General features: G+C 40.6%; 2 protein-coding genes across 6 annotated transcripts in view; both read right to left on the bottom strand.

Moving 5' to 3' along the window:
• xpo6 (exportin 6) overlaps window positions 1-16,067 on the bottom strand; it is a 43,625-nt gene extending 27,558 nt beyond the window's left edge. Inside the window, exons 1-5 of the mRNA XM_057817225.1 lie at window positions 15,126-16,067; window positions 10,636-10,726; window positions 6,665-6,777; window positions 2,613-2,810; window positions 2,104-2,263 (exon numbers count right to left, since the gene is read on the bottom strand). Coding sequence (XP_057673208.1) covers window positions 2,104-2,263; window positions 2,613-2,810; window positions 6,665-6,777; window positions 10,636-10,726; window positions 15,126-15,128 — 565 coding nt within the window. The 5' untranslated portion in view covers window positions 15,129-16,067. The remainder of the gene's footprint in view (window positions 1-2,103; window positions 2,264-2,612; window positions 2,811-6,664; window positions 6,778-10,635; window positions 10,727-15,125) is intronic.
• A 2,945-nt stretch (window positions 16,068-19,012) lies between these two features.
• antkmt (adenine nucleotide translocase lysine methyltransferase) overlaps window positions 19,013-27,342 on the bottom strand; it is a 20,072-nt gene continuing 11,742 nt past the window's right edge. For 2 of the 5 annotated variants that reach the window (XM_057817397.1, XM_057817396.1), the window contains exons 3-6: window positions 24,945-25,049; window positions 20,813-20,953; window positions 20,686-20,736; window positions 19,026-20,602 (exon numbers count right to left, since the gene is read on the bottom strand). In XM_057817397.1, the coding sequence (XP_057673380.1) occupies window positions 20,375-20,602; window positions 20,686-20,736; window positions 20,813-20,953; window positions 24,945-25,049 (525 nt within the window). In that variant the 3' untranslated portion in view covers window positions 19,026-20,374. Of the gene's footprint in view, window positions 20,603-20,685; window positions 20,737-20,812; window positions 20,954-24,944; window positions 25,050-27,342 lie in introns of all 5 variants that reach the window. The other 3 variants (XM_057817394.1, XM_057817393.1, XM_057817398.1) reach the window with 3 other exon arrangements.

Genomic DNA, 27,342 nt, shown 5'->3' with positions numbered 1-27,342 from the left:
GGATTGGACGTCAAGCACCGTCAATGGCAGCCAATTAGTTAATTAGTGTCTGACCAAGCCATGATAGTAATTACTTTACATTTAAGTGAGTATGCAGTAATTTAGTATTAAAAGAAAAAAAAAAAAAAGTATTTTTTTTAATAGATGTTGGCCGATACTTCACAGCCTGGTGTCGGAATCTGTATCGGGAGCCAATATTTCATCTAATTTTTCATGTGTTTGAACAGAAACGCAAGCTCCCTGACCACACTGAGGACCACTGTGAGCAACACCAGATGTGTACCAGATGTGTTTGGCCACACCACTTGAAGAAAAAAAAAAAATCTCACCCAGTGTCACCGCTTGTTCTTCTATTTGCACATACTCCGACAGCCATTTCAACTTAAAAGAATCTCATTTCTTTTTTTCTTTGGGTTGATGAGTGGATGTGTCATTGCCCGTTGGTTTTGTCATGAGAAGGGTTTAACATTTGCGTCACTCAACTGCGCTGTACTGTTGTTAATTAGCTAGCCTGCACAGCACATATGTGCAGGGCACACATGCAAACACTGACAATGCTATGATTGGCTGCATAGCGTAAGTGAACTGTATCGCAATATTGGCTTAGACTACTTGGAAAATGGTACAGAAAACAATATTATTGGTGAAATTAATTATATCTCTCTTAAAAGTAGAATTAATACTAGGGGTGTAACGGTACACAAAAATCTCGGTTCGGTACGTACCTCGGTTTTGAGGTCACGGTTCAGTTCATTTTCGGTACAGTAAGAAAACAAAATGCAAAATATAAATGTGCTAGTTCATTACACTTTTGTGTTTTCAACAATAGGAACATTAGCCTACACAAAGCTAGAATTCTGCTCAAAAAGTAGCAGGTATTTAAAGATAATCCAACAACAATTTGCCTTTCAGACCCCGCGTATTGGTCAGCTTTCTTTCTGAAAGAAAGAAGAAAAAAGAAGTCCTGTGCTAAAGAGAAAAGCAATCCAATGACAAGGATTTTAACATGTATTTTACAAATGCAATGCCTCAATGAAACATTTTTTTTTCTTATGAACGGTTTTCAAAAGCTTTATTGGTGGATTTTCTCAAGTTGAAGCGCCACAAAGAAATTAATAAATTTAATTGTGTAAGCAGGATGTGTGTATTATTTTTATTATTTAATTACAGGTGTTTTAGCTTATTTCAATTTATTTTATTTAAATGGGCTATTATTTATTTTATTGTGTGTTTATATTTTACAAATTTGATGTAGTATTCATTTATATTGTATATTTTATGTTGTATAACTTTAGTTCCTATGTGAATATTAGTTCCTACTTGTTTTGTTGTGGTAGGAGGATTTTGTATTGAACACGAGGCCGCGTTGGTTATTATTATGGCAGAGAAGACAGCAGTAAATCAACAAAGACAAGTCAACTGTGCCCCGATCTACCACTCAAGAGATCTGATGGACTCAAAAAGTAGGTTACGATTGCATATTAGTTTGTAAATCGACCGGATCCACCGTATTTTTACACGAGTGACTTCCGGGCCGATCCTAGCTACCGGTAGTAGTATTGATGCAGGAGGGCCGCGTCTCGCATCAAATAATCAACTCTGCGGTTTTCGTGCGTCGCGTTGAGCCGCTTCTGGGACGCGTCTACACGCGGCCAAACTGCGACTGGTGTGCATTGGCTGATTGACTTTAACGCCCGCGTTTCACTGTGTTCTCGTGGCGGCCATGTTGTCGCGCGGTTGACGTTTCTTAACTGTCCTACCGTGTTAGTCCTCATTATAGTAGAGAAGACGGAGTAAATATAATCTACACAAAGAAACTGTAACCCGATCGACTCACAGCCTCGAAAAGTAAGGGTTACACTACGTTAGAAACTCGTTCGGTACGCCTTCGTTCCGAACCGAGGACCCCGAACCGAAACGGTTCAATACAAATACATGTACCGTTACACCCTTAATTAATACATTTCTATTTAATTTTATTTTTTGCACTGCATACATTTTATTGTGCAAGCAGTGCGCGATTGCGCCACTTAGATGGAACATTGTCGTGAGCCAACAAATGGTATCGATGCAACACCAAAAAGTACAAATGATCAGGCTTACCTGTCAAGAGTCCAAGCATTGTCGGTACCTGGTCCTGCAGCAGTTTACGCAGTTCGTCTTTCCTAGCAACACTCAAGTCTTCACGAGGACACGCGAGTTCCTCAGATGTGGTTTTCAGCATTACCAATCCTAACTGTGCCAGAGCTGGGGACTGGATCAACTACAAATCACACAGGCAAAACATTTTAGTAGTTCAAATTACCCAAGACCTAAAGTCATTTGAGGCAATTTGGAGACTGGCTTCTTCAAGTGCAAAGGCAAAAAGGTCAGTTTAACGTTACGTGTAGAGGTGTTGAAGCAATTTCATGAAAACAACCTCTTTTAAGTAACGTTAATTGATATGCCATTGCTTAGGTGGCCAACAAAACAAAAGTCTTCATAATAAAACATGTGTAAATGGGACTTCTTCGACAACATCTTTGAGGGGAAGTGAATGATATCAAATAATTTATAGAACAGATCATCCTGCAATACAAGACAAAGGTCTAACAAACATCAACAGGGCTTACCTGGAGTGTGTTTGTAAAGAAATCATGGTAGAACATTGGCCAGTCCTGGCGCCCAATGTCCACAATGACTTTGCAGAGTTTATTACGGATGAAATAGGGCACAGATTTGTGGTGTTCAAGTAAGAGTTTGGGCAAACAGCTGCGAATCTCCATTTTGTCTTGTGATGCAACACCGATCCACATCTTGTTCACTAGGTTCTGAAAGTCAAAAGTAAAGTCAAGAATAAGCAACGCGTGCTTGCTAGAAATCTATAATCTTAAACATGTCTCCTCATGGTCGGATCAGATTGGAAATCCAACAATCCAGTGCCTACTCACGTACGTATGCAATGCTAATTGATCTTAGCGTGCTATATGGAAGGGTAACATTACCTGCTCCCAGTCACACAGTGGTATGAAAAATAATCTGAACCTTTTGGAATTTCTCACATTTCTGCATAAAATCACCATCAAATGTGATCTTTCTCGAAATCACACAGATGAAAAAACACTGCTTTAACTAATACAACCCAAAAATTTATAGGTTTTTATATTTTAATGAGGATAGTATGCGAACAATGACAGAATGGGGAAAAATAAGTAAGTGAACTATCACATTTAATATTTTGTGGACCCCCCTTTGGCAGCAATAACTTCAACCAGACGCTTCCTGTGGCTGCAGATCAGTCTGGGACATCAATCAGGACTAATCTTGGCCCATTCTTCTCTACAAAACTGATGTGGTTCAGTCAGATTCCGGAGATGTCTGGCGTGAATCGCTATTTAGGTCATGCCACAGAACCTCAATGGGGTTCAAGTCCGGACTTTGACTTGGCCACTCTAGAACGTGTATTTTGTTCTTCTGTAACCATTCTGAAGTTGTTACAGTGGGGAGAACATGTATTTGATACACTGCCGATTTTGCTGGTTTTCCCACTTGCAAGCCATGAAGAGGTCTGTAATTTGTATCATAAGTTCTCTTCAACTGTGAGGGACGGAATCTAATACAAAAATCCAGAAAATCACATTGTATAATTTTTAAATAATACATTTGTATTTAACTGCATGAAATAAGTATTTGATACATTACCAACTAGTAAATATTTCGGCTCTCAGTTCTTTTTTAAGAACCCCTCCTGTTCTCCCCTCGTTACCGGAGGTAACTGCACCTGTTGAACTTGTTACCTGTATAAAAGACACCTGTTCACATGCTCAAACAAATGAACTCCAACCTCTCCACAATGGCCAAGACCAAAGAGCTGTGTAAGGACATCAGGGATAAAATAATAGACCTGCACAAGGCTGGGATGGGCTACAGGAAAATAAGCAAGCCGCTTGGTGAGAAGGTAACAACTGTTGGAGCGATTATTAGAAAATGGAAGAAGTTGACGGTCAATCTGCCTCGTTCTGGGGCTCCATGCAAGATCTCACCTCGTTGGACATCACTGATCATGAGGAAGGTGAGGGATCAGCCCAGAACTACACGGCAGGACCTGGTCAATGTCCTGAAGAGAGCTGGAACCACAGTCTCAAAGATAACCATCGCAGACACATTACGCCGTCATGGATTAAAATCCTACAGCGCACGCAAGGTCCCGCTGCTGAAGCCAGTGCATGTCCAGACACGTCTGAAGTTTGCCACTGACCATCTGGATGATCCAGAGGAGAGATGGGAGAAGGTCATGTGGTCGGATGAGACCAAAATGGAACTTTTTGGTCTAAACTCGGCTCGTCGTGTTTGGAGGAAAAAGAAGGATGAGTACAACCCCAAGAACACCATCCCAACCGTGAAACATGGAGGAGGAAACATTTTTTGGGGCTGCTTTTCTGCCAAGGATACAGGACGACTGCACCGTATTAAAGGGGCGGATGGATGGGGCTATGTATCGCCAGATCTTGGCTGACAACCTCCTTCCTTCAGTGAGAGCCCTGAAGATGGGTCGTGGCTGGGTCTTCCAGCATGACAACGACCCAAAGCACACAGCCAAGGCAACTAAAGAGTAGCTCCGAAAGAAGCATCTTAAGGTCCTGGAGTGGCCTAGCCAGTCACCAGATCTGAACCCGATAAAAAATCTATGGAGGGAGCTCAAAGTCCGTGTTGCCCGGCAGCAGCCCCGAAACCTGAAGGCTCTGGAGAAGATCTGCATGGAGGAGTGGGCCGAAATCCCTGCTGCAGTGTGTACAAACCTTGGCAAGGACTACAGGAAACGTTTGGTATCTGTAATAGCAAACAAAGGTTTATGTACCAAATATTAAGTTCGATTTTTGTGATGTATCAAATACTTATTTCATGCAATTAAATGCAAATTTATTATTTAAAAATCATACGTGATTTTTTGTTTTTTTGTATTAGATTCCGTCCCTCACAGTTGAAGAGAACTTATGATACAAATTACAGACTGCTACATGCTTTGCAAGTGGGAAAACCAGCAAAATCGGCAGTGTATCAAATACTTATTCTCCCCACTGTATGTGTTTTTATCATTGTCTTGTTGCAGCATCCATCCTGTTTTTAGCTTCAACTGTCTGACAGGCGGCCTCAGGTTTTCCTGCAAAACATCCTGATAAAATTTTGAATTCATTCTTCCATTAATGACTGCAAGTTTTCCAGGCCCTGAGGTAGCATAGCAGCCCCAAATACTGATGCTCCCTCCACTATGCTTCACAGTGGGGATGAGGTGTTGATGATGGTGAGCTCTTCCATTTTTCCTCGACACGTGACGTTGTGTGTTACTTCCAAACAATTCAACTTTGGTTTCATCAGTCCAAAAAATATTTTGCCACAACTTGTGTGGAGTGTCCAAGTGCCTTTTTGCAAACTATAAATGAGCAATAATGTTTTTTAGACACCAGTGGCTTCCTACGTGGAGTCCTCCCATGAACACCGCTCTTGGCCATAGTTTTACATATAGTTGATGTGTGCAAAGAGATTGAACTGTGCCATTGATTTCTGTAAGTCTTTACCAGACACTCTAGGGTTCTTTTTTACCTCTCTGAGTATTCTGCGCTGAACTCTTGGTGTCATCTTTTGTGGACGGCCACTCCTTGGGAGAGAAGCAACAGTGCCAAACTCTCTCCATTTGTAGACAACTTCTCTGGCTGTCGATTGATGAACATTGGTTTCGTATCCTTTCCCAGCTTTATACAAATCAACAATCCTTGATCGCAGGTCTTCAGACAGCTGTTTTGACCAAGCCATGATGCACACCAGACAATGCTTCTTATCAAGACATTTCTTGGCAGGTGTTTTATACTGGGCAGGGCAGCTTTAAACCACTCATCAGTGATTGGGCACACACCTGACTTAAATTGTTTGGTAAAAATTGGTTTCAATTGCTCTTTAAGTCTCCTTAGGCAGAGGGTTCACTTATTTTTTCCCCCCCTTCTGTCACTGTTTACATGTTATCCTCATTAAAATATGAAAACCTATGAATGTTTAGGTGGTTTTAGTTAAAGCAGACACTGTTTTTACATCTGTGCGATTTTGACAAAGATTAGATCACATTTGATGGTGATTTTATGCAGAAATGTGAGAAACTCCAAAAGGTTCAGATACTTTTTCATACCACTGTACATATGGCCCTGCCAAAATTCCATGAAAATTTAGAGGTTTGATGGAAACCATGGTATTTTACCAATCATAAAAAAACAAAAACAAAAAACAATTATATCAATACCGAGACTTCGCTTTCCTTTTCTCTCCTGACAACTCTTTGTACCTGTAAAGCTGTTTAGCTAAGAATGATCCACTTAAAATGGATTTGATGTCTATTGCTGTCAATGGCAGTGAATTACTTAATAGATGTTTACAAATATATATTTAATATATATTACTTTTAGAACTGACATGTCTCTTAACATTGATATTGTTTTTTAAACTGACACCCCAGAAAATATCTTCATGTCGTTACAAAAGCTCTGCTTGAGACTTACATAAACAACATTTTACCTGATGTGGTGTTTTTGAGATGTGAACGGAAACCCGAGTAATTCACAATGATGCATCTACAACATTTCACATCTAGGCAGACAGGCTAACCACATGCTCTGCTGCTCTACTGAAAAAAACTTACTTCAAATACTGTGAGACTGTACATCATGACATACTCATTCCGGGTATTGGAGAGGAAGAACAAGCAATGGCGCCACGCTCCAGTCTGCTGCGCAAAGTTATTCAGCAACTCTTCTGTAGAAACAAGGAAGTAATATTGACCACTTTAAATGATCATCAAAGATGTAGTGCAACAGTTCATTGGTACGCAGATAGCAGAGGAAGTGCATTACCAAATGAATGCAAACAATGGTGAAAGTAAATGAGGACAGCTAGAATGTGAAAACCTAATCTGTCAAGAGATTATCGACTTCTCCAGCATTTTGTTATGAAAATACTTTACCGCATTCAAATAAAAGATGCCTTTCAAAGATCTATTTTAAGTGTCCGCTTGTGGAGAAACAGTTTAAATTATGATTGAGTTTTTATTAGCGTTTACTTAGTGTTGCACTGACAGATACCCATACGGCCTCAAAATGGCATCATCAGTATCTGCGCGTACCAAGACATAACATGCCGATGCTGTGCATTATATGTACTTTTGAGTTCTAGTTTCCAACTGCTGAACACCCTACCCAGGATGGCCAAAGCTACGCACGCCGCCGTCAAAAAAAAAAAGGAGTGCTTGTTGCCCTTCCCAAGAAGGTGATCGATATCCAATCGCGTAGCGACCAATCATCCTAAAACTGTGAATTTCAATGATTTTCTCCCGAGTAGACGTCCAATCCATTTGAAGTGGGAGGGTGCCAGCGAGTGACCACTTACTGGCTACTCTCCCACATCAAATAGATTGGCCGTCTGGCTGCGTCACTGGCAGACAGAGTTAAGCAGTGTCTGACCAAGGCATGATGGTAATTATTTTACATTGAACTGAGTATGCAGTAATTTAGTATTAAAAGAAAACTTATTAGATTTTTTTTTCTTTTCAAAGAACAGGGTATTTCTACAGTATCGGCATTGGCTGAGACCACAAGGCCGGATGTGGGAATCTGTATACGAGCAAAAAAAAATGGTATCAGCGCAACACTAGTTTAAACCTTAATATTATCACAGCACAACAGTAGTCAGTTAAACCAGCTAAAATTCACACAAGCCGTTATATAATGCGGTTGACTTTTAAGTCTTAAAAGGATGTCTCCAAAAATTCTTTCCAGTTTAAACCAACACTGTCCTGTACAGTAACTCAACTAAAACTACAATTATCACTACTCGCCTTGGCACACACCTGCAACACATTATGTAAAGATTTGTCGCAAAGCTTGCATGTAATTAGTCGTTATACATAGAGGTGGGAATCTTTGGGCACCTAACGATTCGATTACGATTCAGAGGCTCCGATTCGATTATAAATCGATTATTGATGCACCCCCTCCGCTTTAAATTTTTGGTACATTAGTGCCAAAATCGTTCCAAAATCCTCTCAGGCTAAACCAAACTACTATTTAAATATCAAGTTAACAGTTAAAAACAGTAAATAAAATACTCAAGTCCCCATTCTGTATCTGCAGCTTGTGTGAATCAACCGTTAAAGTTGTTAAAATTGCTCCTGTTATTCCATAATTTCCCTTCTGTCTAATTTCGACATGTGAAAGTTTTAAAACTGTTCCATCATTCAAAGATGGATTCAAGTCAAGATTTTGCCGATTTAGGTTTTTGGTTTTTTTTATACAGTGCCTTGCAAAAGTATTCGGCCCCCTTGAACCTTGCAACCTTTCGCCACATTTCAGGCTTCAAACATAAAGATATAAGATTTTAATTTTTTGTCAAGAATCAACAACAAGTGGGACACAATCGTGAAGTGGAAAATTTTTAAAAACTTTTTTAACAAATAAAAAACTGAAAAGTGGGGCGTGCATTATTATTCGGCCCCCTTGCGTTAATACTTTGTAGCGCCACCTTTTGCTCCAATTACAGCTGCAAGTCGCTTGGGGTATGTTTCTATCAGTTTTGCACATTCTTGCCCATTCTTCCTTGCAAAACAGCTCGAACTCAGTGAGGTTGGATGGAGAGTGTTTGTGAACAGCAGTCTTCAGATCTTTCCACAGATTCTCGATTGGATTCAGGTCTGGACTTTGACTTGGCCATTCTAACACCTGGATACGTTTATTTTTTAACCATTCCATTGTAGATTTGGCTTTATGTTTTGGATCATTGTCCTGTTGGAAGATAAATCTCCGTCCCAGTCTCAGGTCTTGTGCAGATACCAACAGGTTTTCTTCCAGAATGTTCCTGTATTTGGCTGCATCCATCTTCCCGTCAATTTTAACCATCTTCCCTGTCCCTGCTGAAGAAAAGCAGGCCCAAACCATGATGCTGCCACCACCATGTTTGACAGTGGGGATGGTGTGTTCAGGGTGATGAGCTGTGTTGCTTTTACGCCAAACATATCGTTTTGCATTGTGGCCAAAAAGTTCAATTTTGGTTTCATCTGACCAGAGCACCTTCTTCCACATGTTTGGTGTGTCTCCCAGGTGGCTTGTGGCAAACTTTAAACGAGACTTTTTATGGATATCTTTGAGAAATGGCTTTCTTCTTGCCACTCTTCCATAAACAGTGTACGACTGATTGTTGTCCTATGGACAGACTCTCCCACCTCAGCTGTAGATCTCTGCAGTTCATCCAGAGTGATCATGGGCCTCTTGGCTGCAACTCTGATCAGTTTTCTTCTTGTTTGAGAAGAAAGTTTGGAAGGACGGCCGGGTCTTGGTAGATTTGCAGTGGTCTGATGCTCCTTCCATTTCAATATGATGGCTTGCACAGTGCTCCTTGAGATGTTTAAAGCTTGGGAAATCTTTTTGTATCCAAATCCGGCTTTAAACTTCTCCACAACAGTATCTCGGACCTGCCTGGTGTGTTCCTTGGTTTTCATAATGCTCTCTGCACTTTAAACAGAACCCTGAGACTATCACAGAGCAGGTGCATTTATACGGAGACTTGATTACACACAGGTGGATTCTATTTATCATCATCGGTCATTTAGGACAACATTGGATCATTCAGAGATCCTCACTGAACTTCTGGAGTGAATTTGCTGCACTGAAAGTAAAGGGGCCGAATAATATTGCACGCCCCACTTTTCAGTTTTTTGTTTGTTAAAAAAGTTTAAATTATCCAATAAATGTTGTTCCCCTTCACGATTGTGTCCCACTTGTTGTTGATTCTTGACAAAAAAATTAAATTTCATATCTTTATGTTTGAAGCCTGAAATGTGGCGAAAGGTTGCAAGATTCAAGGGGGCCGAATACTTTTGCAAGGCACTGTAGATGAAAAGTAATTTGGTTCGCTACAACAGAGCCTTCTAGGGAAGTCTACTGCTTTAAGATGGCGCTGTTTACTCGCACGGGAAAGTGTCATTTCGCAACTAGTTCTTGGTACATGTTCTAGCGTGGCCCTCGTCTGTCATTTCACATCTAATTCAAAATATATATGTGATATCTACCATAGCCGCATGTTGCCGTGTGTTTATAGCAGCTAGCAACTGGACGCTGTTTGTAGCGGCTGACGGCCGCAGTCAGGTATTATTGCTGTTTTCTTTTATCTTGTGGCATGAGTTGAACATGATATTTACTCTCGGTCCATTTCTCATTGCATCCCGAAGACTGCGCTGTGTTTTATTTCCGCTTGACCTGGTATAATTCAATAATCGGAATTTGGATGTTTGTGAATCGTTCTCCAATCTTCCACGGCCGAATCGCGAATAATCTAAGAATCGGAAATATCACACCTCTCTAGTTATACATTTGTTTATACCAACTGCAATTAACAGCATTGTTGATATAGTACTGATCTGCCAATACGTTTCTTAGATGGCAGCAAGTTTGGTGGCTAAAAAAAAAAAAAAGGAAAAAAGAAACCCCCGCCCCACAGAAAAGCAAAACAAATATTTGCAATGTGCATAATTTGTAAATTCAAGTTTTTTCCCGCACTCTTAATTATTTTGGGGCCGTAACAGTGTGCAAGTATATACAGTATATTGGTGAAAAGCTCACATACCTATTTCCCGTTTTCGTTCATTGGTTGTGCAGCTGTGAAAGAACTCCGTCATTAGGCTCTCCAGAGCACGCAGTGACGCCTCCTCTGAAGCCTAGTGATAAGCAATACAATGCAAATAAATGTACGGCACATAGCCTAAAAACAAGTTCTGCAAATCAGAGGTACAAGACACTGGCATTCAAGTAATGTAATAAAGGAATAAGCAATCAATCAAGGTTTGACCCGAGGCATGTGCTTCCATGCCGCAAATATTTTTCTGTGATCGCCTTGCCTCACTCTGATTAAAGGGATTGCAAGAAATGGAGGGAATTTTACCCAAGTGTATGCAATTTTCAAATTATCTGTAAATATTAGCGATATCCTGATCTGATCACGTGATCGGAAATGAGGCAAACTGCCAAACTGGCCAGCTTGTTTGGTACTTAAAGCTAACAATGATTGAGAGGTTTGTAGCTTTGATCTTGTCAGAGAAGCTTGGTAGGAGGCATGTGCCATTTACCGGTTTCAAGGTTTACCGTGGTATTAAAACGGCACGGTTTCAAAACCACTAACACTTTCCGTCACATTGTGGTACGGTATTAGCCATTTTTTATGTCACAAAAATGCAACGAGAAAAGGAGCGCGAGCGCGCACCCCTCCCCCTCCGGTTGTTGCTATGTCCGTCAGTGACGCTACTCTGTGTTATAGACTAGAGTTGAAACTAGAGCAGGGCGGTAAACCGAAAATTTACCGTCACCGAAATTCTTAACGATGACCGACGTAATTTTGACCATGTCGGTAAATTCGGTAAATTAATAAAACAAGAAAATATAATCTTTTCATCCCGCTTTGATTCTGTGTTGTTCGTCTATGTTCATTCCCCTTTAAGAAAGCAGTGAATGTGCTTACGTAGGGAGTCACGTGATCATCAGGAAGCCAATCAAACAAAAGCCCGGTAAGCTAACGCTACAAGCAAAACGTGATGGAGTGTGGCTTAAGGGAGGTTCACCAAACTTTCAACCGACATTTAGTAGACTCTTGGTGCCATCCAGACGGGCTTTCACCCGCTGTCCTCCTTTGTTCTCACGATTTCCGGAGATGGTGCTTTCAGTGCTTTCTACTGGTAGCGAGGCTAACGCTAGCTAGCGGCTAACGCTACAAATGAACGTTATGGAGTCGGATAGCGGCTCTAACATTGTCGAAACGGCTGAACTTAATGAGTAGATTGGGCACGGACTGCATCTAGCAATTACTATGTGGCTTTATTTTGTATCTGTCTGTGTGTGATTCCTCTGATAGCTTTTGTGATGGTAAAGCATTCAGCATAAAGTACAATCCAACGGCAAAACTTATAATGACCGAGAAATGGCCCCAGCTATTTTTATTGTGCGTGCATTTATTAAAAAATGCACGGGGGGGGACCCTTAAACCATAAAGTAAACACTTGTATTTAATAATTATTGTCACAGCAGCCATTAACAATAAGTTGTCTTTTTGAAGTGTACTGTTCAAGCTGCAAGTCATTTGTGTTACAATTACATGTTTACACAGGCATATTGATTTTGACAATGTACATTGTTCAAGTCATACACGCTGTTATAAATGTTCATACTTGAATTCTTATTGCTTACAATACATTTTTATAAACTTAATGTTTAGACTGCATGTACAATTGTTAAATACAGTATATCAAATTGAATACTGGTAAATAAATCAACAAGAAATAGTCAATCTGTATTTCATGCATTGATTCAGATTTTCAAATTATATAACAGTCCGCTTGGGCGAATTTATCGGCATTTATCGTTATCGAGATAAATCTGCTCAATTTACCGTGATACATGTTTAAGGCCATATCGCCCAGCCCTAGTTGAAACAATGGCTGAAGGTGGTGAGCCTTTTTGGCCACCGAAACGAAGCAGACGGCCGCGGATTAGAGGAGGAAGGACATCCAACGTGCAAGACTTGCTTGCGGAGGGTGGCTGCAAAGGGGGGGGGGGACACCTCAAACTTGATTTCACATTTACGTAACAATCATCAGTCACTTTATACAAAATTGAAGGTTAGTAAATGCTGTCATTTATGTTTCCCAACAGCCAACAGAGTTCTCTCCATCATGTTTAGTGTGTCTAGCGATGTTAAAACAAATACTAACTATATATAAATATGTAAATAGCTTGTTAATGAGGCAGATAATGTGGCTAGTTAGCATGCCAAGACGGCTAACTGGGTTTCTTTTTGGCTGTCGGTTTAAGTTCTATTTATGTTAAGTTTATTTAAAATATTTGGTTTTAGTGCTGCAACGATTAATCGAATAACTCGAGTATTCGATAAGAAAAAAATATTCGAATTAAATTTTGTTGCTTCGAGTATTCGTTTAATTAAAGTGGCATTGAAATGGTTTATTTTGAAAGTGTTTGCATTTAGTTTTATAGATTAGGGTGGGAACACTGCCCTCTGGTCTGCCTCATTTTACATGGCTGAATCCAACTGCTCCCTGTTAAGACCAACATAAGCTAAGTTTTTGTTTGGGCTAATGTTTTTGTAATACATTAATAATTTAGTTTATAGGTATATTTAGTCGTTTTTTGTGGGAATATGAGTCTGAACCATCAGTTAGGAGCATTGTTAAAAAAAAAAAAAAAACGTTAGTATTTTATAGCATTTAAGATGGGGGACTTTTGCTATGTAAGTTAGCCAATTGTTCTTTTGTTGTAAATAGATCCTAAATTATTTATTTTTTTAAATACCGTTTGAGGCTTATCCCAGGTATTTTCATTTTTCATGTTCCTTATCCGATTACTCGATTATTCGAACTAACTAGTTCATCGATTAATCGACTACTAATATAATCGATAGCTGCAGCCCTAGTTTTTTTTTTTGTGTTATTTCATGCATTTATTTTAACATTATATTCATGTGGTCTAATTTGCAAATATGTTCAGAAAAATTAGAAAATACTGTTCAATGGGGAAAATATTTTTTTCCCCACCCATACATCTCAAAATAACAGATTTTAGAGCTATAAATTGCAATACCGTGATACCACGGTCTTTTTGCTGATGGTTATCATACCGTCAAAATCTCATACCGGCACATGCCTACTTGGTAGCTCTACAATCAAAGGCCCAAATGTGTCAATCATCGTTTAGCTTTTTAAACTCTCGCTCAACCATATTTTTGATAATGAGGAATGGGTGATGAGCCTTACTATACAATAGCTTGCATTTTACAGTGTTAGTTATAAGTTAGTAAGTTATTGAGAGGCCTTTTGTTTATTTATAGGCTTGTTGTCCTATTATTGCTAGGTTAAGAAAGTTGTTTCATGGACCAAGACCACAACAGTCTCCTCTCCTGTAGCACCAAATGTTTTTATCTGATGACAAAGCACAACACCAGTTGGGTTTATGTTTTAGTTCAGTGCTCAAACTGCTCATTGTTCAGGGTACACATCTTCAATGACACTGACTAATTGATTGTGATTGACTCAAATTATATTTGAAAAAAATAAATATTGGCACTTTACTTGAAGTCAAGACTGTTCTTGTCCGTTTTGTTCATTGTACTAATGTTCATGTCATCGTGAAAAATCTGGTTAGGTCAAAGGCAAATCTATGTTGAATCCACCACTAGTTTTTTTTTTTAACCTCCAGGTGTTCACAAACTCAGGTGAATATAAATTAAAATATATATATTTATTATCGGTTATTGATATCGGTATCGGCTTTGAGGAGCAGGAAGTTATCGATATCAAAAAATGGATATCGTGCACCCCTAATATGAAGATGACAATAAAGCTGACTTTGACCCATTTATCCAATCAGCTACATTCCAACTCCTTATTTCAAGTGATGAAAGAGGAATTTATATAGTATTCACCAGTTCACACATGCAAGTGATAATTATTCCGTGTCAATTTGTTTAAGGAGGTGAAAGAAAAACACAAAAGATACATTAACCACCATTATTTTAATCAGTATCGTTTGCTCACGTTGTATCATTCCCTGCCTAAAGTTAATGTTGTAAAACTACTACGATTGTGTTTTTAGGAGGAAAAAATGTCTTGGTTGACATTGGATACGTTGATAAATTCATAAGGGAGAGCAGATGATTTCAGTGGCGCTCCTGTGGCATGTGGGTCCAAATTCCTCACATGGGCCACAACTTGCCGGGACTCAACATGACTAGTACGGAAGTGTTTAGAATTGTAAAATGGGCGTCTTGTTGTGAAAATGGCCTAAGGAGCTGTCCTATCCCGTGAAATACCTGCAAACCGTTACACGACCAAACCGGTGTCAAACGCCTAAGAGCTAATAATCGAGTGCACATGGTGTTATGTAGAATCATTTAAAACCAGCACTTTTTTGGATAAGTGTTAAAAGATGCAACATCGTTATCGTTTCATTGGCCTGAACTAGGAGCTTTTGTGACCCATCTTAGCTTTTAGCATAAGCCAAAGCAAGACATGTCCGCGGAAGCAGAAATAATACTTGCGTGCAAATTGTACTCACCATGTTGGGTTGCCTCGGATGTGTCCTTCAATTCTGTTAGTCTCGGATTAATTCCACTAATAAGCCAACGCTAAGTTACAGAGCTAGTTAAAAACTGTAGCTAGCGTTAGCTAAGGTGTTGCTGGCTAACGCAACAGCAAAGGGGGGGTTCGTCATGGTCTTCTCGCTTTAATTCGCGATTTCTAGACCAACACACTGACATTCACTCCCCCAAAAATGGAAAACATTTACCGACTTGAACCTATCTTGACTTTTACGCGTTCTGGACTACTAAGCATGTGATAAATAACGCATGCTACGTGCAACTCTTCTACATTATCGTGCGATTGCATTACCCGTTCATTCTCTAAAACCACTCCTTGTGGCTGACATTCGCCACTGGTCCCAACCCTGGAAACATGTGCAACGCTAGTTAGCTTTTTGTGTTGCTGTATCAAATGTCATGACGCGGCCAGTTTAGCGAAGGCTAACGTTGCAGTGGCTAACTCACTAGCTTTTCGAGACGGATGAAGGCATCGTTTTCGGTGGCCGCGTCGGTTTATCATACGAAGACATGCTTCCAGGGATGGCCGTGCGACAACTTGACGAAATAATTGAGAAATCGTGCAAGTGTGCCAATGATATTTGCGAATTTTCTGAATAATTTCAATGTTAAGCAAGACAATGGCCCAGTGTGCACTTTGGGCGACGCAGGGATATGTTACGATTAAATGACTCGCGAGTTCACTTTGCCACTTCCTATTTTGCAGCCGAAATCAACCAGCTAAAGGCAGTTTGTGTCAAGTTAACCGAGCCAGTCAAAGTGACCGTATCCGGTTGCATTTTCAAATTAAAACTATTCGCACAAAAAATGTACTGAAAGGCAAAATATGATGAATCTCGGGGTAAAGCGTTTCAAAACTTCAGGGTTGTCAAACGTATCGATACTAAAATGCTGTATCTAGATGCGATATTGGACTGTAAAAGAATCATTACAGTTGTTTTTTTGCTCTACCACAATTTGTTATGATGGGGTAAATTTGATTTTTCACTTCTCTTTAGAGTAATCACGGTAATGGGAGTCCCCCCCTTTTTTCTTGTTAATACATTTGGATGCCATTGATGGCGCTAGACGTCCAATTCATTTTGTTAGATAGCCCGTCCTCAGAGTAGGGAATGGGACGTACTACGTCATTGTTTGGACCCGCCTCCATGCTGGCAATATAATTCACTTCCGGGCCGGCAGAGTCAATGCGGATTGTAACGTGTGGTAGTGCTAAGCTAACTCTTTCGGTGTTTTAGAAAGAAAATATGGGTGCTTATTGTTGCGTTACCGGGTGCAACAGCGTCTCCTACGACAAAAAAAGGGGTTAGGAAAAATGGACTCACTTTTCACCGTTTTCCTGCATGGAGGACCAAATATCAGATCACGAAGGTACGACGGATGGCTGGATTGCAGCGGTTCGTCGGAAAAGCATTTCTTATGATCATATTTCTGCTGGAATGAGAGTGTATTCCCCTCATCTCTACTCTTGTAAGTTGAACGATTTATCCGTTTTGGTTTCAATACGTTTTTTGTTTTTTTCTTTACTGTTGTGTAAATGTGCCTCGGTAGCAATGCTAACCTACTCCTCCTCATCACCTACCTGTTGTGTTACTAGGAAAACCTGCATATGAAATGCTGACAACACTTCCCGATTGGTCACCATATCTCTTCTTGGGTTATTCTGAGGTCAAGCGCACCACATCGGAGCGTTGAGAGGTTGGAAAGGCGAAGAGTGCACGCTGAAACTTCAGTTTGCTCTGCTCTTACAAACACGATCCCAAGTGTTATGAAAAGTCAATAAAATATGAATACCAAAACATGACTTGAACAACTTCTTGACAAACTGTAACTGCTTGTTGTTTACTTCAGGTCTTCATAATAAACAGGTGTAATAATTACAAAGTCAGGTGACTTAATTTTGTTATTCTATTTGGAATATGCATTGACAATTTTTGGACAGTGTTGTAGACAAGAACTGGGACTGATAAGTTGCAATAGATTTATTTCAAGTAATGCAATTTCTCCAATACGATATTTGAATTGACAGTTTAAAATCTTTAAATTAGTGCAAACAAGGCCCACCCTCTGACGGTGGCAGCAAATATTATATAATTATAAGTAATACACAAATACAAGATCACAATAAACGTGTCTTTGTCAAAGCAGTTTAAAACACTATTTACTGGCCTTGGGTAAATTGCCAGACAGGATAAATATGTGCTTTAAAGTTCTTGCATTTCCATTTTAAGTATTGCAAGTACTAGTCTCCAACACAGTATTTGAACTGACAGTTTAAAATCATTTTAGTACAAAATGGCCCACACTCTGGCAGGGGGCAGCAAATATTATAATACATAATACATTATAAAAAGCTATATACTATATAAATACAAGATCACAACAAAACCTGTATTTTTCAAAGCAGTTAAAAAACATCCAGTGGCCTTAGGTAAATAAAGGTGTATAAATATGTACTTTACAGTTCTTGCATTTCTATTTTAGGTATTGCAACTTTTCCAACACTATTTGAATTGACAGTCTAAAGTCTACATAAGTGCAAATAAGAATATTATAATTTAAAAATAATAATAGAATATATAAATTCAACATTACAATGAAAGGTGTCTTTGTCAAAGTGGTTAAAAAAAAAAAAAAAAAAAAAAAAAAACGTCACTGGCCATAGTTAAATAGCCAGGCAGAATAAATATGTGCATTAAAGTTCTTGCATTTTCACAAGTTAAAAGCCCGCAGTTCATCGACGAGAAGGGCAGACCCAGATGGCGTCTGCTGCAGGGGCTTGTTTGAGTCCGACACAGGACAAATGGAACCACTCCATTGAACAAATTTTCTTTGTCAAATGATCCAAGAAGAGAGATGGTGACCAATCGGGATGTGTTGTCAGCAGGTTTACCTAGGAACACAACAGGTAGGGGAGTCGTAGTAGGCGAGCATTGCTACCGAGGCAGATTTACACAACGGTGTAAAAAAACAAAAACGTATTGAAACCAAAAGTGGATAAATCGTTCAACTTACAAGAGTAGAGATGACAGGAACACACTCTCATTCCAGCAGAAATATGATCATAAGAAATGCTTTTCCGACGAACCGCTGCAATCCAGCCATCCGTCGTACCTTCGTGATCTGATATTTGGTCCTCCATGCAGGAAAACGGTGAAAACTGAAAAGTGAGTCCATTTTTCCTCACCCCTTTTTTTGTCGTAGGAGACGCTGTTGCACCCGGTAACGCAACAATAAAGCACCCATATTTTCTTTCTAAAACACCGAAAGAGTTAGCTTAGCACTATCACACGTTACAATCCGCATTGACTCTGCCGGCCCGGAAGTGAATTATATTGCCAGCATGGAGGCGGGTCCAAACAATGACGTAGTACGTCCCATTCCCTGTTAGGATTGGCAGGCAATGAGTAAATTTTCGGTAACTTCCTTGTTAATTTTAGGTCACGTCCGATACATTTACGGCAGGGGTGTCCAAACGTTTTGCAAAGGGGGCCAGATTTGTTGTGGAAAAAATGTGTGGGGCCGACCTTGGCTGACGTCCGTTACAAAGAACAATATATTTAAGGAAATTTTAGCAAGCCATTGTTTGTGTCACATTTGCTGTAAAAAAAAATTTTAATTAATAATTTCAACAATCTCGCAACTAGCCTTTGTGGCGTTCTCTTTTACTCTCGGGCTCATGCGAAATACTGCTGCTGTGAAATTAAACTAGCTTCAAGTTGCCTCAATTTCTCGCTGCGTATCATTCCTGTAATCTTGTCGTACAAGTCAGCGTTTCTTGTTTGGTAATATCGCCTCACATTAAACTCTTTAAAAACAGCAACTGTCTCTTTGCAAATGAGGCAGACACAGTTGTTGCCTATTTTAGTGAAGAAATAGTCCAATTTCCACCTATCCTTGAAGCGTCGGTCGTCGCAGTCAACTTTCTCTTTTTGTTGATAGTCGCCATTTTAGAAAATTGGAAGTAAGGAGTCACATGGGATAATGTTGCTTAGAGTGCTGCTGCCTTTTAGTTGGTAAATGAGGAGCAGCATTTAGTGTGTAAGCTGCTTCATATGCTGGTAGCAGTACAGCTGACCAATTTATTAAGTCTGTGTGCGGGCCAGATGTTACTGATTTTATGACAGAGGCTGGGGGCCGGATGAAATTTGACCACGGGCCGCATTTGGCCCCCGGGCCGGACTTTGGACATGTCTGATTTACGGGCATTCCAGGGTCACTCCTTGTACTTTTTGGTTAAAATTTTAATTTTGTGGCAATTCCTGGATTTTTTGTCAAAAATGAAGACCACAAATGGAGAAACACTGAAAAGAGTTAACATTTATTATTACTTTTTATTTTATGTAGTAGTAGGCTATTCAAAATGGTAGTCTATCACATATTTTCAGAGGTGGGTAGAGTAGGCAAAAATTGTACTCAAGAGAAGCCTTACTTCAAAATAATATTACTCAAGTAAAAGTAGTCATCCAAAAAAATGTACTCAAGTAAAAAAAGAATTAGGTGAAAAACATTCATGTAATGACTAACATTGTGAGTAACTGCTTGCGATTTCTTTTTTTAACGATGGTATTTTTTTTTCTGAGCACAAAGTTATCTATATAAACTGTTATTATTATACTGTACTACAACCTATTACATAACCACATTAAGCAAATGAAACAAAAAAATCTGACGAGGAAAAAAAAATGGTATAATGGAGTCATTTGATTATTGTTGCCACATCTCATTGGTGAAACGCTACTTTTGGCATCGCAAAAAAAAAAAAAAAAAAAAAAAAAAAAAAAAAAAGTAAAATCTAATATGAAGAACAAAGAGGAAAAAGTTAACGACTATTGTAGCCCAAAGTAGCGGATTGAGAGTAGCGTTTCTTTTTCATAATTCTACTCAAGTAAAAAGCATGGCTTTGTAAAACTACTTTTTTTCCTCAAAGAGTTATTCAAGTAAATGTAACGGATTAAATGTAATGCGTTACTACCCACCTCTGCGTATTTTTTTTTTTGAGTATCGCTATCGAGTTGAACATTTTAGTGTCATGAAATGGCACAAATGGGACCAATTAAACCATTCGTGCATAAACTGGACAATACAATTATAACAATGTTGAAGACAATGACTTTAAAGACATAAGGATCAGCACAAAATTTATTTAAAAGTCAATATTTACAGCATAAAATTTAGTTGTCTGCTGAGAGAGAAACCTGATCAATCAAGGAGAGTCATTTTTAAAATCTGTGTCGTCAGGGTTCCCAACTGTGGACTTCTTATTCAAATTTGAAGTGAGCGGTCTTTGTGCTTGCATGTTGTATGCCCATGCTCTGTCCACACCATGTCCCTCAATTCTGCATGGAGTCCAATCAGGAATGGGGAAACGGCCAGCTACCACCAAGGCATCATCAGGAAGCTCGGCCTCCATTTTCTTCTGCAGGAGCGAAAGCTAAGAAGAAATACATGGTAAATTTTGACCAAAAAATGTAATGCCTATTTACAAATACATTTTTGCATTTCAATTTTACTCACCACACTAGGAGCTAAAAACACAGTAATATTCTTGCATTCTGTCAAATCTACCTGCAAGAAAAAACAAGGTGGGCTGTAAATACTGTATCTTAAGGTGTCATAATTATTATGATTTTGCGCATCAAACCTTCCATAAATCTTCTCTTCGGTAGGATACATTGCAATGATGACCTGCTCTCCATGCATGAAAGCGGGCCAAGCAAACCAGCCAGGGGTTGAGCTCGTAGCCTACAGCAGAAGTAAACCCTTGTCGGTACGCCTCCAAGACCTTAATTTAAAGACATATTAGGACATTTTCAGGTGACTCTATGTTAAAGCATTGGCTGCCAATGATAACGCTGGACCTCCAATCCATTTTGACTGAGAGGGGCAAATCCATTTGCCAATTGGAGGTAGTGTTGTTTTTGGCAGCCCTTTTAATTTTTGTCTTAGTCTTTTATACGAAAATACTTACTAGTCTTAATCATATTTTATCCATCCATCTTCAACCGCTTATCCAAAGTTGGGTTGCGGGGGCAGCAGTTTCAGCAGGGAGCCCCAAACTTCCCTTTCCCCTTGTCACATTAAGTAGCTCTGACTGGGGGATCCTGAGGAACTCCCAAGCCAGTGTCAAGACATAACCCCTCCACCTGGTCCTGCCCTGAGGTCTCCTCCCAGCTGCACGTGTCAGGAACACCTCCTTAGGGAGGCACCCTTGTTGGATCTGCACCAGATGCCCGAACCACCTCAACTAACTCCTTTTTACGTGAAGGAGCAGTGTCCCGACTCTGAGCCTCTAACGAATAACAGCGTTTCTCACCTTGTTTCTAAGGGAGACACCAGATATCTGCCTGAGAAAAACCCATTTCGTCTGGTTGTACCCGCGATCTTGTTCTTTCATTAATGACCAATGACCAAAGGTGAGGGTAGGAACAAAGATCAAACGGCAGATGGAGAGTTTTGCCTCTCGGCTCAGCTCCCTCTTTGTTGCAACAGCGCGATAAAGCGACTGCACTACCGCTCCTGCTGCCCCAATTGTCAACCTCACACTCCATTGTTCCCTCACTCGTGAACAAGACGTGAAGATACTTGAACTCCTTCACTTGAGGCAGGACCTCAATTCACTACGCGGAGGAGGCAATGCACCGATTTCCTACAGAGAACCATGGCCTCAGATTTGGAGGTGCTGATCCTCTTCCCATTGCTTCACACTCGGCTGCAAACCAGTCCAATGAGTGCTGCGGGTCACATGCTGATGATGCAGACAGGACCATATCATCTGCAAAAAGCAACGATGAAATCCTCAGCCCCACTAAACTGTAAACCCTCTTTCGCCTCGATATCCTGTCGATGAAAATCACGAACAGAATTGGTGACAAAGCACAACCCTGGCAAAGGCCAACACCCACTTGGAACAAGTCTGACTTACTGCCGAGGACACGGACACAACTATCAATTTGGTTATACAGGGATTGGATGGCCCTAAGGCAGGGGTGCCCAAGTCCGGTCCTCGAGAGCCCCTATCCAGCTTGTTTTCCATGTCTCCCTCCTTGAACACACCTGAATCAAATGATCAGCTCATCAGCCAGCTCTGCAGGAGCCTGATAATTATCCTGATTAATTAAGTCAGGTGTGTTAGAGGAGGGAGAAATGGGAAAACAAGCTAGATAGGGGCTCTCGAGGACTGGACTTGAGCACCCCTGCCCTAAGGAGTGGCCCCCTCACCCCATACTCCCGCAGTACCTCCCACAATATACCCTGGAGACCCAGTCATATGCCTTTTCTAGGTCTATATTTTATATATGGACTATATTTTCTTTATATATGGTCTATATTTTAGTCATTTCAAAATGTGTTTTTGTCTCATTTTAAATCGTCGTTAACTAAAAATCGTCTTTAAAATCAAAACATTTCACTCCAAAATAAAGTTTTTTTTTTAAAACCATTTCAAATGAACATTGACAGACGAGCACATATTGTATCGCCTATCTACAAGCACAACGCCAACTTTGTGATAATACACACTAAGCAGGGAAACAGTACATTATTTTCAATTAATTATAACCACCTGGACGCCATGAACTGTTTGTTAAAAAAAAAAAAAAGTTGTCCAAGAATTTAAGAGGATGCTAGCCTAATGCGAACGCGAATCCAATCCTACCGCTAGGAGTTACATTTCGTATGTGACTCACTCAGCACAGACCTTAAAAGACTAAAGCGGCATTGCATATTCTTTCTGGCCAAGAAAACAAATCTTACTATGTATGCAAGCCTACCTGCAGACGGAACACTGGTGAGTGGAGAAGGGGTCTGGGGGCGCAGCACATCACAGTGACAAAACCAGACACTGCTACGATGCAGGCTAACTACACATAAAATGTCACACATTGTGAACATGTAACGGAAACTATTGCACATTTTCATCCCCTCAGATGAAAACTGGCATTCGTCTCGTGATGTTTTAGCCTCCCAAAACACGTTTATAGCACGTCATCGTCTCGTCAGCGACATGAAAAATGTGTTTGTTAACTAAATATCTTCATTCTCATTGTTGACCAAAACAACACTGATTGGAGGTCTAGTCCCATCAATGGCATTGGAAAAAGAGCATTCACAGAAGTACTCCTAAATCAAATGAGAAAGTTTCTGTCAAATGTGGTGGAACATTTTTGGCAAAATGGTTTTCTGATTTTTTTTTTTTTTTGATGTATAAATTATGTGAATTGAATAAAATAAAAATGTGGGACTGGATACATTTTAAAATGTTAAATGTCAATTTAGATGCCAAAACTGCCACTGGAAATGAATGAGGTTTTTTTTGAGTCAAAAAAAAAAAAAAATTTGTCAGTGGCAAATTTTTTAAACCAGTTGACCAAACTCCTTCTTGACTTCTTGTTCTGGAGTGAGTGAGTGAGTGAGTGAGAGTTTTAAGGTGAGATTTAAAGCAAGACGATTTTCTTTCTTTCTTTTTTTTTTTTTTTTTTTTGGGGGGGGGGGTAGTAAGAGTTTTTTGTTTCGTAACGTAACAGTTACAAGAGGTTGCTTGATGGGAAAGCACTTTGCTTCTGATGTTTTTTGTTGTTGTTAGTTTAAGTTTTCGTGGCCTCCTCTCTGCCTGGGCTGCCGGCCGTGGGAGTGAGGGGAGGTCGGGGCTCCGATCTCGCGTCGCCCCACGGCGGCTCCTCGGCGTTTTCCTGCCTCCGCCTTCCCCTCCCCTCTCTTCTCTAACTGGGTATCCGCCCTGTGCTCCGCCCCGGATCGCTGGCTGGGCAGCGGTGCATCGGCTGGATGTTGCCTGCTACGGCGGGTGACCCTGCCCTGCCCTGGGCTTGGTGGGCTGTTGGGGGCCCTGTGGCGTGGCGTGCCGGCTGGGGGGCTGCGGCGGCGGCAGCTCGTGGCCCGGGTGAGTGGACGGGGTTGGGGAAGGCGTGGGGTTGGTGGTGCATCCCCTCTTGCCATCCCCGAGGGCCGGTAGATGGGCGCGTGGGTGGCCCGGGGGTCCACCCTGGATTCCGGGGTGGGGACAAGGGCTCCTTTGCGGGGCTGCGGGAGGAGGGATGGGCTGCGCGGCTCCCCCCCCCCCCGGGCTGGCTGGGTGGGGGCCGTGGTACTGTGTCGGCGTCCGCGTGGCGTCTCCGCACGTCTTCGCGCCCAGCGGGGCTAGCGTGCGGCTGGATGTTATTGGGCGCGCTCGGGCGGGGGGTCCCGGTGCCGGGATTGGCGATGGGGCGGCGTAGGGTCGATCGCCAACGGGCTTACACTCACAAGGGATTCACAGAATTACTGGGTTCTAGATCACAGAGATGATTTGTGTACACTCTACCCCTTTCTATCACTTAGCTTATAGACTCCCCCACCTTCTTCCCCCTCTCTCCCTGGTCAACAGGCCCCCCACATGGTGTCAACCGGAAATACATTTAGCTGACGATAGCACCAACATATTAGTAGTTAGTGTAGTTAGGCGTTCAATGTATTTCTTGTTGTTGTTTGTGTTTGTTCTCTTTCTTCTCTTGTATTTCTTTTCTTCTGTTCCCCCATAACACCTTCCTGTTCGCTGTTTTGTCATAATAAATGAGGTATGTTGAATGATCACTAAGGGAGTATGTCAGACTCTCAATGTGAAACATTAAAACTGTTCAGATTATCGGGGCACTTAGACTTCCTTTCTCCGTGTCAAACAGCTGAACAGGACAGGTTAAAAAAAATTTTTTTTAAATAAATTTTTTTTTTAAATTAATTTAAGTTTTCTCTCCAAAAAAATGCTGGTCTGTTTCACTCACAATGCGACCATCACCAGATCCTAAATCCACAAGGATGCCCTTTCGACCTCTTAGCAATGTCATGACATTGCGCACTTGGACTGCACTGGCTGGTATGTACGGTACCTGGGGGACATTCATGATTAAATGAGTCATATATTGCAAGTTTATGTAAATACTACTATGAGCATATACAGTGATCCCTTGCTGCTTCGTGGTTCAAACGTCGCGCCCTCAGTCCATCGCGGATTCCCCCCCCCCCCCCAATTATAAAAATAAATACAGATGAGCTGTCCCGGGCCGATCACGTAGCCTCACTCTCCCTCCTGCTGCTTTTCTTGGTCAGGCAGTGCAATTGAGGTTCTTATTAAAGTTAATGATGATTGACAGACGTTAAGGTTTGATTTTGCCAGATGATGCTTGGAAGCCGGAACTTCAAAGTGCCGCATGTGTCAATCACCATTTAGCTTTTTAAACATTTTCTGTGGCAACTCATTGTGTGTAAATTGGCAGCGTGAGCGGATTTGAGTGGACTCAGTCAAAGAAGCATTTAATAAAGACAAGCATTTTTCTACGTTATTCTTGTTTAAAAATAATTCTGTGAGACAGTAACATATTTAAAACTAATCATAATTATTACATTTTAACTGCTTAGAAACCAAACTTGTTTGTAAATCGAAATGGTCGTATGTCGAGTAGGATTTTCCCATAAGAATACATTATAATCCCATTAATTCGTTCCACAGCCCGAAAACCTACACTAAATCCCTAATACTTCTGGTACTACTGCAAATAGCATTTACACAGAGCAAAACTAATAAATTATGAATAAAAATAGTAATAATATAATATTAGTAATAATAATACCAGGTAATAATGTAACGAATCGGGTTCTAATGTGGCGCATGTGCCTCGTGTACCTGAACGCACCACGTGCCTGACGTGAAAGAGTGAGAGGACTTTTTACTTTCACTTTTCATGTTAATCTGGCGGACAGTAGGCATGTTGTGTTGCACAAGTTCTGAAATAAATGATTAAAAACCTGACGTAGCTGGCGATTTTACAATCATAATAATTGTCACTTTAACTTATAAAGACTAGCGAACGGAGGTCGGAGGAGGACCTTCGAGATCGTAGACATTATATCGCCTTATTGTGGAGCCAGTTCACGGACGCGCACACCACGCTAATATTTTTCTATCATTTCCCTCTTCATTTCAATTGTAAGCCTCACCCATTTCCTTTTATCACAACCTGGACTAACATTCTTGGAACCCATGTTGATTTCTCTCACATGAAAATCCGCTGTGCGTCAGTCTTGAGGGAAACAAAGAAACTGCAGTGCTGTCATAAATCAGCGTATTTCGAGCACGTCATTGGATGTTGAAACAAATGGCGAGTCAAATTTTACGTCGGATGTCAAAACGTTCATGTGAGCGATCGTATGTCAAGGTCCCACTGTTATATATATATGTCAGGGTTTTTTTTTTTTTTTTTTAATTCTACTTTGGGGGGAAAAATAGTCATGGATGAAATTATTGGCACCCCTGGAATTTTTCCAGAAAATACAGTATTTCTCACAGAAATTAATGCAATTACCAATGTTTACAGTATGAATATGTTTATTTCTTAGATGTGCATTTGAAAAACGCGAAAAACACAAAAAAAGCTGAAAAGAAAAGCCAAAATGTACACAATTTTAAGCAGAATGCAAAAAATGGGCTGGACAAAATTCTTGGCACCCTCAACCCAATATTTGGTTGCGCATCCTTTGGAAGAATGAATCGAAAGCAAACACTTCCTACAACCATCATCAAGTTTGTGCACCTCTCAGATGAAAATTTGGACCACTCTTCTTTTGCGAACTGTTCCAAGTCTCTCAGATTTGAAGGGTACCTTCTTGCAACAGCAATTTTGAGATCTCACCATAGTGTTCAATATGATCTAGATTCGGACTTATCTATGGCCACCTCAGAATTCGTCAGCGCTTTGTCTCCAACCATATCTTGGTGCTAATTGAGGTGTTTTTGAATTCATTGTCCTGTTGGATCACCATTCACCTCTGACGCAGACCCAGTTTTCTGACACTACATCCTACATGGCGGCCCAAAACATTTTGATAGTCTCCATATTTCATGACCCTAAAGGCACCCAGTGCCAGAGGCAGCAAAAACTACCCCAACACATCATTGGACCTCCATCATGTTTGACTGTAAGCCATAGTAAGCCTGTCGCAATATGCAATAATTCCATTTATCGCGCGATATATAAAAATGAAGGCGGTAATTTTTCCGCTGCGATTTATCGCCTCGCGTGCACCGTGCGTGCGTGCGTGCGTGCGCGCGTGCGGCAGACGTGCTGTTAAAAGTTTGGATTCCTCGTTACCAACTGCGCAAAATGCATCTTCGTTCCAAATCCG

This window comes from Corythoichthys intestinalis, chromosome 16, assembly GCF_030265065.1.
Source record: "Corythoichthys intestinalis isolate RoL2023-P3 chromosome 16, ASM3026506v1, whole genome shotgun sequence".
Lineage (NCBI taxonomy): Eukaryota > Metazoa > Chordata > Actinopteri > Syngnathiformes > Syngnathidae > Corythoichthys > Corythoichthys intestinalis.
Note: the sequence above shows the minus strand (reverse complement) of the source record. Positions and strands in the feature narration are given on the sequence as shown.